General features: G+C 41.0%; 1 protein-coding gene across 1 annotated transcript in view; it reads right to left on the bottom strand.

The window, feature by feature from the left end:
- LOC108403646 (girdin-like) overlaps positions 1–12629 on the bottom strand; it is a 92045-nt gene extending 79416 nt beyond the window's left edge. The window contains 6 exon segments of the mRNA XM_073240052.1: positions 5064–5155; positions 5253–5282; positions 5284–5374; positions 8619–8701; positions 10048–10127; positions 12027–12629. Coding sequence (XP_073096153.1) covers positions 5064–5155; positions 5253–5282; positions 5284–5374; positions 8619–8701; positions 10048–10127; positions 12027–12096 — 446 coding nt within the window. The 5' untranslated portion in view covers positions 12097–12629.
- Positions 12630–15302: the final 2673 nt, after the last annotated feature.

The raw sequence follows: 15302 nt of genomic DNA, 5'->3' as shown, positions 1-15302 counted from the left end.
TCTGATGCCATTAACAATTTTAATAAGTACTTAAAACCCTAACATCCATATTTTCAGTGCTTAGGTAATATGAATAGCATCCTTTTTAAACTAGGATTATAAAATTAACTATAATGTCACGTCCCTTAAAAAACTCACAGCAAGTAGTATTCAAAATTGATTACAGAACTGCATGACGTCTCAAACAAGATGATTACTTGTACTTCCCTCTCCCCAAGCCCTATGTCTGATAACTAGCACTGAAAAAAGATTTCATTCCACTGAAGAAGGAAAATGCCCTGTAGCATGCAGTAGAGCTGGCCCATCATTCCAGATCTCTAAATAGCTTCCCTTTCCCATTAGTTAAAGAGGACTAATGTCATGTCACAAGCTCTTACAGAGATTCTTTGACTCAAGGAGCTACTCAGTGAAATCCAGGTCCCACCTTGTGAACAGACTCTAAAATTATAAGGCAGAGAAAGTAAACTGGTATGAAGACATCAACTCTTTACTCTGAAATTCTGTGTCCAAAAAGGCAAATCCAGAGTCACTAAGTTAACAAATACTCTTGACTCTTAACAATTTAAATGAAAAAAATCCTATTGTAAGGCTCCTCTAATAAAACTTTATGTTACTTCTGAAAGCAGGAACACAAGACTGGCAGAGCAAAAATGTAATTATAAGTACATAAACAGATTTCCACTTCTGGCCAAGATAGAATAACAGGAGCCAGATTTACCCCCCTGTCTAAAACAACTGGAAAATAAAAGACAAAATACATGAAGCATTTTCATCACCAATTATCAGGGAAATGCAAATTAAAACCACAATGAAATATCACCTCACACCAGTCAGGATGGCCAGCATCCAAAAGACAAGGAAAAACAAATGCTAGTAAAGGTGCAAAGAATGGGGAACCTTCCTACACTGCTGGTGGGACTGTAAATTAGTCCAACCATTGTGCAAAGCAATATGGAGCTGCCTCAAAAAACTAACAGCAGAAATACCATTTGACCCAGGAATTCCATGTCTAGGAATTTACCAGAAGAAAACAAGATCCAAGATTCAAAAATACATATGCACCCCTATGTTTATCGCAGCACTATTTACCATAGCCAAGATGTGGAAGCTAACTAAGTGTCCATCGGTAGACGAATGGGTAAAGAAGATGGGTAACATATACATAGGGGAATATTATTCAGCCACAGAAGAAAACAAATCCTACCATTTGCAACAACATGGATGGAGCTACAGGGTATTATGCTAAGTGAAACAAGCCAGGCGTAGAGAGACAAGTACCAAATGATTTCCCTCATTTGTGGAGTATAACAACGAAGCAAAACTGAAGGAACAAAACAACAGGAGACTCACAGACTCCAAGAAGAGACTAGCTGTTACCAAAGGGAAGGGGGAGGGTAGGGAGGGAGAAGGGGATTAAAAAGCATTATGATTAACACAAATTATGTAGGGGGGCACAGGGAAGGCAGTACAGCACAGAGAAGACAAGTAGTGACTCTATCACATCTTACTATGCTGATGGACAGTGACTGTAATGGGTTATGTGGTGGTGACTCAATAATGGGGGGAATCTAGTAACCACAATGTTGCTCCTGTGAAACCTTCACAAGACTGTATATCAGTGATACCTTAATAAAAAAATATGAAGCATTTTTTAAATGGACATCAGGCAATAAAGAATAGTAGATCTGTAGTAAGACAGAAACACACAAGATGAGTCCTACAGTTGCCCCAGCTTATTGCCTTGGAAGAATTTCTAGGCCACAAAACAGGGATAGGGAACCCAGGAAGAGAAGCGAGGTGTGAGTTAAGAAGATGCTAGAGACTCTACTCTAGAGACAGCAAGGTGACTGTCATATATCAGGCAGAGTGCCTTCGAGGAGAGAGTCGCACAGAAGATCCTGAGACCTGCAGAAGGTATCCAACAAGTCTTCAACTGAATACTTACCAGTATATAGGGCAGAACAGCACCACCAAACAGGATGAGAGGGAAGACCACCCAGAGCTCACACAGGTCCAGGTACAGTTCCTGTTCCCATAAGCCAGTGTACTCAGAAAGGTTTTGCCACTATAGTGGGACAAGATGGTACTGCCTAACACAATTTAGAAGCAAGTACTTAAAAGATTAAATTCTTTCCAAGGAACTTGAGTTTGTCCAGAATAAAGTTCAATATTTAATGAAATATAAAATATCTAGCACCCAACAAGGTAAAATTAAAAATGTCTGGCATCCAATCAAAACATACCAGGTATGCAAAAGCAAGAAAAGTTAATCCATAATGAAGAGAAATCAAAGCCAACCCAGAAATGACACAGACAGAATTTGTGGACATGAACACTAATACAGTTGTAACTGTATTATACAAGTGCAAGAACTAGGGAAAGGACAGAGCATGAAAGCTATGGAACTGGAAGATACAAAAAAAAAGACTGAATTTCTAGAGATGAAACTAGAATGTCTGAAACGAAAAATATGGTGGATGGGATTAACAGCAGATTAAACATTACTGAGAAAAATACAAATTAATTTAGACACATAACAAGATTATCCAAAATGACACAGAGCAGAAAAGACTGAAAAAAAAAAACTTTGAACAGAACATCAATAAACATCAAACAGCCTGATATACAGTTAACTGGACTTCCAAAAGGGAGAAGGGGGTCAACACACACACACACACACACACACACACACAGATACACACACATTTATATATTCTTATATAAATATATATTAAATATATGTTAATACATTACACATATTCTTAATGTACTTAAATAAATGGTAAAAAATTTCCAAAATTTGATATAAACTACAAATTCACAGACCCAAGAAGCTCAACAATCCAAGCACAAGAAACATGAAGAAAACTCACAAAATAACTAACCAAATGTAATCTAGAAATTACTTAGACTAAGGCTAACTTTCAGATTAAGTTACTGGGTGCAGTTTCAACTGACCATTCAACAGAGTACATTAAATCAAACATTAATTTGAGTAGAGTATTTAACCGAAATCTTAATGACTTCAAAACTAGCAAAATACAGCTTTTAAAATAAAGTATAAGTTGCTGCTTCACTAGATAAATAATTGGTTAAAATAAATTTGTGTTGATCATACTTTAGCAAAAAATTTTTTTAAAGCTAAAGCATACTTCTTACTTTTTTCCTTTAATTTATATAGGTCATTGAGAACAGAATTAGGACACCGAAAAAACTTCTAAAGAAACTGGGAGGTGAAACTGAAAATAGAAGCAGATTTGAGGTTTGGAATAGAGCTAGTCCTCTCAAAAAACAACTTGACCACTACTATTTTGGAACACCATTACTTTCAAAATATACATATACATTTAAAAAAAAAATAGAACTGTACTCAAAGTGGAAACAAGCTAAAGTGTCAGTTTTTAGCACCTACGTAACTATTCAGGACTCAAAAAAACCTAAAGATTTCTTGGAAAAAGAATCATTCAAATAAAAAACATTAAAGTGGAAAATTGTTTTCCTGTTTTTGTAAACACATCTGCTTTTTTAGGGTTCAGCACACAAATTAAAACTTTTTTGTCTAAAAATAAAAGACATAGAGGAACAAGATCTGAGTATCTACTGTAATGGCTACCCTTCCTGAAATGCATGACCTAAAACAGAAATCAATTAAATTATTCTATCATTTTTGTTGAGGGAATAGCGGGATATTGCAAAGATAAAAAATAGTTACAGTAGGAGAGGTGCCAAAAAATATTCACTATCCTCGTAAATAATTAATGTCCACATTCCTTTTTTCTAAGAAAAAATATATACACACATTTAGACAAAGAATATATTTCTTTGGCTGCCTATACACTTTTGGAGAACATATAGTAGTATAAGACATCCTTGTAGGATTGACACATACATGAAAAATAACACAAATCTCTTTGAGCACAGACTGAGAAGTTGCCTCTGAAATAATTATTTATGGATTTGACTTCTACCCACTTTTAAATAAAGAAATTTAAAAAAGAATTTCCAATAAAAGACAGAATTTATATTTTGTTAGGGTCGTAGTCTATTAGACTTATTCTCTAGTAACAATTAAGTATTAACAATGCATTAAATTCCCACATATATAAAAGATAAGAATCTCCTGAAATTGAAAGCTCTACACTACTCTTGCTATCAGTATTATTCAAAAGAAATAAAGCTAAATACATGTTATTTGGAACATGACTGTAATATTCACCTTGATAACCTATAGTGATGTATTAAGAATGCATGTATGCTACACTACCTAAAATGATAAAATGGAGTTTTATTTCACTGGTCCAGCTACCAGTATGATTTTGATATTCAATTACCATCTCGAAAACACATTCCTACTTAATATGAACCCAATATCGTAAGCATAAAAGTAGATTTTCCTACTAAATCATTATCTAGTTGTCATCAAGATTTCAGTAACCTGCACTTCAAAATTAGCTCTAAGAGTACCTTAAAATAATCCCACAAATATTAATCTAATAAATCACATGATAGGTCATCTAATCAGACTTCGGTCATTTTACACATTTAAATTATTTGCTGCAGCAAAAGTCCTCATCAATCAGAACTGTTTGAAATTTTCTCTTCTAAAATGTGTTATATTACTTCACCAGTTTCAAAATTTGAGCCATTTACTTTTAGACACAGAGGTTAATGAGAAACATTTCTGCATCAAATATGCAAAACTTCACAGTAAAGGTTTTTTTCCCCTTAGGAAACTATTCTCATTTCTCTCATTTTACCAATAATCAAAGTGGTTACAGTGTGGTTTGGATTTCAGCACTGAATTTAATAAATGACAATACTTGCTTTGCAGAATGAAAAAGTTAAGCTTCACAATTTTAACAAGTATTAAGTACTGGGGTGTGATAAATGGGCTGGGCATGTAAGACTACTGCTCCTTTCAAGGTCCAATTCTTGAGCCACTTGAATTTTTCTGGCCAAAGAACCAAATCAGGAGCTTAAAACATAAATTCTAAGTTTACAGTATGCAATTTTTCAATAAAACAAGTTATCTAGAAAAGAAAAAGACACTTACATTTTGGAACATGACCTGGTTTAAGAATACCCCATCCACCAAAGCCACATATTCATCCAGGTCGGTCCCATTTCCTTCAGCCAGAGGTCCAAACGTTTTAACCTGGAACAGAACGATCATCACGATATGAACGCCCACCTCCATCTCTATAGCCACAAATAATGCAGCAAAATAATATAATAAATAACACCCCACTTACCCAAGTGACCAAGGGGCTGGTCATGAACTGCTTCCACAAGGGGCGTAAAACTCTCGTTCTCCATTTTACGGATATTTGGGAAAGGAACTATCACAAAAATACGCCTAGGGAATTGGTCAACGCTAAAGTAGGAGGAAATCAATTAAATACGTTAGATACCACGCTAAGGATTCAAAGCGGCCCCCATGCTCAAAATGTTCCAGCCACCAGTGGGCATGACACCGCTTCGACCCGCGGAGCCTTCCCGGCCCGCAGCCCCTTACCAACGACAGGCAGGGCTCGACCCCTCCCCGAGGGGAGGGGTCTTGAACGTGTGTTCCTAACCCCTCAGTTTCTTGAGCCCCGCCAGCCTTTTCAGTGCGCCTCTGTAAAGCCCTGGCACAAAAATCACCGCTGCACTCTAGCCTCCTCCTCCTCCGCCCTCTGGAGTGGCTGGAGAAACGCTCTCAGAACCGCAGAACCGAAGGACACCCCGCTCCTCGCCGACCAACCAATAGCGGGAGACCGCGGTCAATGAGAGCGCGCTGCTCCCTCCTCCGACTCTCCGCCCCTCCCGCGCCGAAGCCTCTGGATTGTGACGTAAGAAAACCGCTATATGAGCGTGCTCCCGAGCGAGTGCATCTCCGGGCCGGCTCCGCCGCCATCCACATCTTGGCGGCGGGCGCGCGCTCGCTGCAGCTGCTGCGGTGCCCGGCCCCTAGCTAGTGCCCAGGATGATTGCCAGGGCTTAGGAGGCGGAGATGGGGAAGGCAGAGGAAGGGGTCTGTCTGCTTACTCGCTCCTACCTAATTATGATTTACTTCCTCCCCGAATGCCCTCTTTGATGTGTGAAGGAAAGGGAAAAAAACTCCTCTCTTTTAAACATGAGAGATGCAGACAGCCTTTTTCAGACAGTTTGATTTGATCTAACCGTGCTTTCCCCAGCAAAACGGGAATTGGAAAACTCACTGCAGCACATAGCAAAGGAGGGACTTGAGCTCCAAACTCGTTTTTTTTTTCTTTTTCCTACTCTGTGTTACAATCTAGTCCACTAAAGTATGAATGCTCCTCAAGTTGCAAGTGAATGTAGAAGGGTTTTAAATAACCAAAGCTGTCTTTCAATGTGTTGCTATTCCCTACTGGAGCAAACATGATTCGATATTGTTTAACTATTTGGCCTTTGGAAAAAAGAATTAGTATTTGACCTGACATTGACAAATCATAATTACTTGCCCCAATTTTTTTTAATAAAAAAAAAAGGCATCCCAAATTCCTTTAAGTCCAGCTCTGGTAAGACTGCCCCACTGTCTGCACTGTTTCCTTGAATATAAAAATTCCCCATGGGGTTTGCCACCTGTCCAAGGATGACACCCTCAAGACTCACTATTTCTGTCTGCAGAGAGACGGGGCCTGACACCAACAGTCCTTTCTCCACGGCCCTGCCAAGAGTCACTGCTGTCCCTGCAGCCTGGTAACAAATAGCCTTTAAAAAGCCTGACATTTTCTGTAATTAATGCTCCTTTGTTAAAGGAGCCAAGACAACTCCCCAGTTGCCTCTTGCAGCTAATAGCAAACCCGAGGGAACTCTAGGCCTGCTGTATCAGGTGTGCTGCCTGGGCAGAGCCCTCCAGCCCCCAAGAGTCAGCATCCACCTTCAGAGCCTTCTTGGGTCTGGCGAGGAAATGGGATTTCCACTTCATGATGGCAGAATCTGAGGCCAAGCCAGAGAGTTGAACTCTGAAAACCCAGTCAGAACTGGTGGCTAATGTGGTTTCCCCTCTTACGGGGGAAAGAGGATCAGGGAAGTGAGACCATACAGAAAATCTGAATCTGCTTCTCTCTCTCTCTCTCAACTAAAAGCAAGCACACATTTTACATATCTGTAATTACTCACAATGGGTTTGGTACTATCAATACCTTTGGGTGTAAATTCTCCCTCCCCTGATTATCAAGAAGATGCTTGTAAATCCATTTAGTTCGGCTGCCAATAACATTCCTACCAGTGGCTTTTTCTGTTTGAATTGTCATCGAAAAGCACAAAGTCTTTCTTGACTTTGTACCGAGGAGCTTAACTCCACCTGCCTTGTTCTACTTATGCTATGCAACTTGCTTATTCAAAGTTCTGAAAAGCTCTGTGGAAAATATGCCCATTTAACTCTATTTAAAACAGCTTTATTCCAAATACCATTCATTCACTCAGCAATATTTACCAAGTGCCCACTCTGGGCCAGTTGTCATTCTGGGATTTGGGCCCTTGGGGACAGGGGAACACACACTCCCTGCTCTCAGGGTGTTTGGTTCTAATAGAGGCAGACAGGCCATAAATAAATAGAGCCAGAAACACACACAATCACAAGAGGTAGGCACCAAGTCCCAGGTCTAATAACAAAGAAGGGTCCTGGGCAGGGGGTGATTGATGTTGAGAAAAGGCAGAATGGAGTCAAAATGATGCAGCTTCCTGGGCCAAGAACTTGCATAGCAGAATCCCAAAAGCAGCAAGGAGGCCAGTTTCCCTCATGCAAAGGGAGCAGGGGGGCAAGGAAGTGGCCCAGATGAAGAATCTTGTCAATGGCCAGCCCTTTACTTAGATGGAATCGTCTGGAAGGGTCCTGGTGGGTTTGGAATCGTCCCACCCCCATTGCACATGCACCCGGGGAAAAGGATCACATGTTCAGGGTTCTGTTTTTAAAACACTCATTCAAAACCTATCCAGACACCAAAAGAAACATCAAGAAAAAAAATCTGATAATGCACCAGAACTGGTTAACCTGGGAAGACTAACAGGGAACAGGAAGGTAGACAGCTGGGCAGGGGGCATTCCACAATCAGCCCTTTTATACCTTTTGATTTTGAACTAAAATGCATTCCCTAATCAGTACAATTATTAAAGTACAACTTTATAAAATAAAATATTGCATATGAATTCCTAATACATATAAAGTCCCATTACAGTCACTGTGATTTTTAAATTCATAGTAAGGGTTTTTCCCGATCCAAGTTCAGAAATGTTCTTTGCCTACTTGACTTTCATGTTTACAATTTACTATCTCAGAATGATTGATCATCCTTAATCACCAGAATGAAAACCCACTCCTAACTCTGTCCAGCTGAAGAACATATTTGCAGTTAAGTAGGGTTCTCATGAGTAAAAATAATGAACAGTAAATACCTGTGTGGGACTTGCTGCATGTCAGGCACTGCTCTTAGCAGGTATTAAACTCACCTAAGGCCCAGCCTGAGAGGGTGCTCCTGTTGTTATACTTAAGAAAACATTTCTAACACTTCGAAGTTTCCTAAAATCTTCATACGGGTAAGAAAGCAGGCAGTAAGCCTACAAAATGACATGGAACTCAAATAACCAGTGAGCTCACACCCTCCTTCACATACCTTCTGAGGCCTGGGGTCCACATTTCCTTGCAGTAGCTGCTTTGCCTAAAGTTCTTGGTTCCTCCTGTCACTGTGCAGGATAACTGAAAAGACAATAAATACCTCTGAAAGTTATAGGATGGACTTATTTAACACACCTTGGTTTGTAATTGGGAAATAGCTAACCACTTTGATTATTTAAGCATATTTTGTACAACAGGTCTCTTAGGTGGGTTATATTAGGATTTCTTGGTAAATGAATAAATATTCTAAAGGTACCAAAAGAGTTACTTGTTTAAATGACTCTTCCTTGTAACTCAGTGTGAAAAATGAAGTGTTTTGTAGGAAAATTAGTCAAATCCTATTATGCCTGTTTCATAGGTTTCAATTTGGTAGAAGATTTCCCGTTATGAAATGATCACATCTTCCAATGCAAAATGTTCTCTGGGTTTTGCATTTCTTCAAGTTTTAACACCCTGACAAATTCTAGCCAAATGTCCTATCATGAAGGAATTACTGGAAACAAGCCAAACTCATGGATTTAGAGATTACAGATTATTAATAGAGTTAGCTGGCAAAATAAACATATAACTCACTGAACACACAATACTGTCCAAACTGACTGGGATGCATGTAGCCCAGCCTAGCTAGCTATGCTTCCCTCTACTCTGAAGAATTCAGTGTTAAAATTAAAAGCATTTTCATGTTATGTAGATCAAAAGATTACACGTTCTGTACTCACATCTAGATTCTTCCATACCTGTATCAGTAGAAAACAGACTCTCTTTGCTGGGAGCCATGCTACTCAAGCTGTGTAGCAAAGCTCAGGCTGGAAGAAGACCCCCACAAATCAGGGGTCTTCGCAGTTGGCTACCTCTATTACCCACCTTGATTTTGTTATTTTCCATTATACTGTTGGCTTTGTTTTTACTTGCATTGTTGCCAAAGACTAAGCTAACCTTTGCTAAGCAGCACGGAAAAGATGAGAACATAAACTTTCCAAAAGCTTTTCAGGACAGTGCTCCTGAAGAATAGAACACGCAGGGGCCAAATGGCGATCTTGGCATAAAGTACTGAAACCTGCTGTTAGTCAAACATTGACCACCCCATTTCCACTGAGAACGCCCCCCTTGTTTATGCTAGTGAAACTAGTGATGGAAAGTTTTCTAGAAATCAAGTTATGAAAGAATATTGAATAGAATAACCCTGTTGACAATTAATCATCTCATGTTTTCTTCCCTCTACTACTTCTATAGTTTGTTTTTCTTCTTTCCTAATCACAGCCCTTTACTAGAATTTGTGCCTCATACGTGAAATTACCAAGCACCATGATTTTCCAGGAAGTAAAGATACCTCAAAACAAGTGCTGGGCATAGAAGTCACAGAGCATAAATCTGCAAAGAAGTGAAAAACTAACCTTTTCAAAGAATATTACTTCTCTCTCACTTACCAGCTTTACATCTCCCTGTATGGCCCCGTAAGATGACTGGTTAGCCAGAGACGGGTAAGATTCCTCAAGGGAGGAACAACCTAAGACAGGCACAGTCACAGGGGGCCATCAGGTGAGAAAAAGGGGGCCAACAGAGGTGAGGCTTAGAACCTCACACCCCACAGTTTTGAGAGAAATCTTCTACACCTGTGGATGTTCTGTTGCCCTTGTTCAGCTTGGATTAAGACCTAGTCTGTTGGCACAAACCTGATCATCTTCACCTGCCTTCTTACAGTTCTAAATCATGCTTTCTATCTATATCTTGCATTTACCTACTACATTAACATTTTATTAGATTCACATATAAAATATAAAAATCAAATGAATAATCATACATTATATTTGACGTGATTGTTTATAGTTTAAAGTTTGTAGTTAAAACAGAAACAGTTTCTATGATATGAATGCCCTTGCATTGTTCACCATGTAAGAACTTGTTTAGTCCCTGCAGTAGTGGAGTCATGGAGAGCTGTGTAGCATATGTCAAGGAGATTTTGGTATCCACACAGAAGAAAGAAAAATGTAGATAAGAAGGGGAAATTTAGTTTGCTGCCTACTGTGCCCTATAAAGAAGTATAAAGTGAAAATGTGAGTTTATGATTTTAGATTGCTTATAAATTTATTAAAGCTTTTAAGAATATTTTTGTGGGAAAGAATCCTAGCTAACTGTAGCACTAGGTGACCTGTATTACACCCTGAGCTGATAGACTCCATAGTCGCTGCTACATACTGCACGCTCCTGTGGTCACACGCACTTCTTAGAAACTGTGTTGCATAGAAACGTAAAACACAATAGAGTACATGTTAATGAGAAAAGTTTTGGTCAAAGAACAGAAAAACAATCACCTGTCTAACGCTTGACCAACCATGAATAGATTAGAAAGTAAAAGAAAGAAAAAAGCTTGCCTATACTTATTAACCAACTGTGTATTCCAGTTAATCATCAAAATAATAAAAAATAATCATATCCTTGTGCAAAATAGTATAAATAAAGCTGTCATCGGCACTTTGTCGAGAGACCACCTCCATCTGACTCCGTGTCCTGTCTCTCCGTGCGCCAACTCCGACCTGCACCTTCGGGCATTCCACCCCTAGGCTGGAGCTGGACTCCTGCATCTCTTGGTTTCTGCAATCTCTGTATCTTGCATTTACTTCTCTCCCCTGCTTCTATTTCGGGCTCTCTCCCACCTTTTTATTGTATAAGCTCAAGCATTTGAACAAGGAACTGAATAAACTGCAAATTGCCTAAGACATTTGTTAATTCTTTCCTTTCTTTGTCAGTTTGGCAAGCATGGCAAGCACTCCAGTTTTCATTCCAGGGAAGGAAAGAATTTTCCTCTCAAGTCTATCTTTGAGATTCTGTTTTTCAGGGTCTAAGGCAAAGATGGAGAGATGCTGCCCCAATTATAATGGGGGAAAGGGAGAAGATTTCTCTCATTCTGTCTTTTCAACCCAGTTACTGAAAAAAAGTGAATAAATAGGTGTTGGAGATTAGCAAGCCAGGGCTAAACTGGGCTGCCTCATTTTAAGAATGTCTAATACTATTCTCATTCTGCCAGTTAAAACTGACCAATACCCATCCTTTAAGGCTCAAAGCCAGACTCTGGATGTTCCAGACAGAGACCCCTTAACGACAGCCCGCCCGTCCAGTTACCACAACCTGGCATTGCTGCTTTCTCCTCACTGCCCGGCCGTTTCCTGCCATAGCGGACTTGGAACGTAACAACGCTGCTTTTGGAAAACCTGGTTCATCTTCCCAGTCAGAAGTGAAGAAATTTAGGCCCCAACCTCCAACTTCTGACAGGCTTCTAGATGGTCAAAACCAGGGCTGAGTGCACTCAGGAGCCTGACTGGCAGGAAACGCGCATCCCAACCATCCCTCCCTCGCTCTGCCGCCGAAGGCGTCCTTAATTGTGCGCTTAGGAAAGGCTGCAACGTACCTTCTCTGCCCTCTCTCGGCGTGCGCCTCGCACCGGAGGAAACATTTTCTTCCTCTTTCCGCACCCCCATTACAAATGCAAATTATTAGCCAAGGATGAAATAAGTAAATTGTAGATCACCGACTATTAGTAATTCCACCCATCCAGCACCCCGCAGCAAGGACACCGTCTCACTGCACGGTTAACGGGATGAAGGTTCTTCCCATTAATCCGAGGTCCTCAAGTCGCCAAAACCCAGGGCTGCTGCGCTCAGGGAAAGCAGTTCACCAAGATTTTCCCGGCATGGGGTGGGGGTCGGGCCCGGAGGTTTGTGAGCCCCCCACCCCGCCGCCCTTCCCTGAGCTCACCCTCCATGGAGTCGGGGCTGGCCGGGGTCTTCGGGCCCTGCCGCGGCTCCGAGGGCGAAGCTCGGCTAGGGCCTCGCGGGCGGGTGGGCAAAGAGCATGGGGTCCCGGCGTCCAAGACCGCGGGAGGCCCGCCCCGCCCGGAGGCCTGCGCGCCGCCCCTGCGGGCCTGGGATGGGGCGGCCGCGCGCCGGAAGAAGGAAGCCGCGCGCATGAAGTCCCCTCCCGAGAGAAGCTGCCACGGCCCTGCGCGCCCCCGGCCGACCGGCCGTGAGCCCCGCCCCCACTCGCGCGCGCCGCCTGACTGGCCGTGCGCGCCCCGCCCCCCCCGTGCGCGCCGCCGGGGCCGCGGGGTGGGGCGAAGAGGCGCGCCGGGAGACCCCCGGACTGTCGTCCCGGTTCGCTCTGCCGCCGCGCCCGGCGCCGAGGCCCGACCTTGCGCCTCTCCTCCTCCGCCGAGAACAAATTACATCCCAGGAAATTGCGGAGAGGAGCGGCGAAAGCAAAGCCCGCCAGATCTGTCTCCATCCCGAAAACAGGTTGAGTGTTTGAAAACGAAAAAATCCTAAGTTAGAAACAGGAAAATTCTCCAGTTTGGGATACCTCCTCCTATTTTCTACCCATTCTACTTAGGAACAGCAGGACTTTCTATTGTTTACACGGCTCCTCAGCTGACAGTCTGCAGGATGTGACTTTTGGTCAATAAATAACTGATAAAGGCGGGAAGGGTTAACAGCCCTATAGAGGTGTAACCATTTAACCTGCAGAAGCAGGTAAAGCATTAGGATTTTAGAGCCTGGGAGAGAAGTCAACCCCAAAGGTGTGAGGGATTTATTGCCCTGGAAAAGGTAAACTAGTTTGTTTTGATCAAACCTACATGTTTGTTAACCACCTACCTATATCTATATCTATTTAGCAAACGGGGTGTCAATAAATATGTGTGAACACACACATACACATGCACACATACAATTTTTGTCAAGTTTTCAAGGAGCCAGCTTTATTCCCTCTCTACCCTGATGGTTTGCTCTTAATGAGTTCAATGTAATATTGATGGGGTTCACTATTTCAGAATCTCACTTTTAACCTGATTACTGACTGTCATGGCTTAAAAATAGCAAGGTGTTTACTTGGTCTGTTGGTCACTCAGATATTTATTAAGCCCTTTCTTTGGGCGATATGGTTGACATGGGACATTTGCTTTCTGCTTGAGGATTCGAATGTAAACTCATACCTTGGAGAAGCACAAAGAGTATAGTTGGAGTTTAGATGAGATCTAAAATATCATGGAGGGCTACAGATCTAGGCTCTAAGCATTACACCTGGTGGGTTCAAATCATTCTTTCACCACATACAGCTTGTGACCCTGTTAAATTCCTTTATCTCTCTGCACCCTAGTTTTCTTATCTATGAAATGGGGATGGGGTGGGGTGGGGATATTATATGGTGCTCATCTCAGAGTTTGGTGCTAAAGAATAATATTGTAAGCAATACACAGGTTTCTCCCACTTTATTTCTCCCTTTGACTGATTTTGGCTTCAAAGGTTTATTTGTCCTGGGCTGGGAGCATATTTTCCCCCTGAAGTTGCAAGAATTTATCTAAAAAGAAAAAAATAAGGAGGAGCAGTAAGTAAAACAAAAATGAGTAAGTAGATTTTTCTCATGTATATGGCATGTAGTAAGATAATTAACTACCCAAACAATTGGTTGAATATATAATTACTATTTTCTAGGCAATCATGGAAGAATGGAACTTGTTTTTATGTCTCTTGTGATAAGGAGAATGCCAATTACAGTTACTGTTACCTTTTTTCATACAGGGTATGCTGCTCAGAAGGCAGGAGTGGGACCTTTCCTTATGATAAGGTAATGTAATGCTACGTTGCCACTTTGAAAATTGCTCTTAAATCTCTTCTAATACTGAATTCACAAAGCATGGAAAAATGTATCCTTCTCAGATAAGACCTATGAATAATAGGGCATGAACAGACAGTGTCAGCGAGTAACAAACTCCTATCTTATTGCTAAACATTGTTTAGGATTGTAATCAGAAAGCTCTAAATCAAGTGGAAAGTTGGAAATTGACTATGCGTGGTTTCTATTTTCTTTACCATCCAAATCTTTCCCTTGTAATGTTAGTGGCAAGAGTGGTGCATTGATTCTTCAGACCAGGAAGGAACCAATTGGTTGCAATCTACTATTGATTCTCAAACCTGGCTGATCATCAGGAGAATGTGTAAAGAAAATGTGGATCCATGGGTCTGTCTCCTAGAGTTTCTGGTGAAGCCTGGTGACCCTAATTTTTAAAATCTCTCCAGATGATTCCAGTGAGCACCCAGGTTGGGGATCACTGGTCTAATCAGGTCTTGAATTACTGAATATCTTTAGTATACTCAGATGCCACTGACTGTAAGATACTGTGTTAATTTAGGAACAACAGTTTTGTGGGGACAGAGCAGAGAAACTGTATTAATTGTGCTGATACTCTTTCTACTAAGTGAAAATAGCAATCATGTATCCATACAATTACTTACTCTTTCTTTTTCGTTACCACATTCAAAGTTTTAGCCTAAATCCTTTTTGTTTCTAGAGCCTAAAGATTCTCTGGCAATGTTGCTTGGCATTGTGGAAGCAAGCTGACATTATTAACTTGTGCACATGATGTTAATTGCTTGCAAATTCCTGGGACTGGGTGATTCTAAACCATATCAAAGAATATTAGTGTTTTATTTGTATCTTCATTTGGTCAAAATCTGTTTTGTTCCTCCTTCTTCCCTTAATTGAATCACTTATGGCTGGATGTCTAAAAGCTCTTCTTCAAAGTTGGCCAGGGGTTTTGGCAGAGAGTAGTTCAGTGCAACGAAATAGACTTGTAAAATATCTGTTAGTTAGAATAACTCCTAGCTTTGGAAATTCTGCGACGTGAGAAGTT

This window comes from Manis javanica, chromosome 1 (genome assembly GCF_040802235.1).
Source record: "Manis javanica isolate MJ-LG chromosome 1, MJ_LKY, whole genome shotgun sequence".
Lineage (NCBI taxonomy): Eukaryota > Metazoa > Chordata > Mammalia > Pholidota > Manidae > Manis > Manis javanica.
This window is presented reverse-complemented; position numbering and strand designations above follow the sequence as displayed.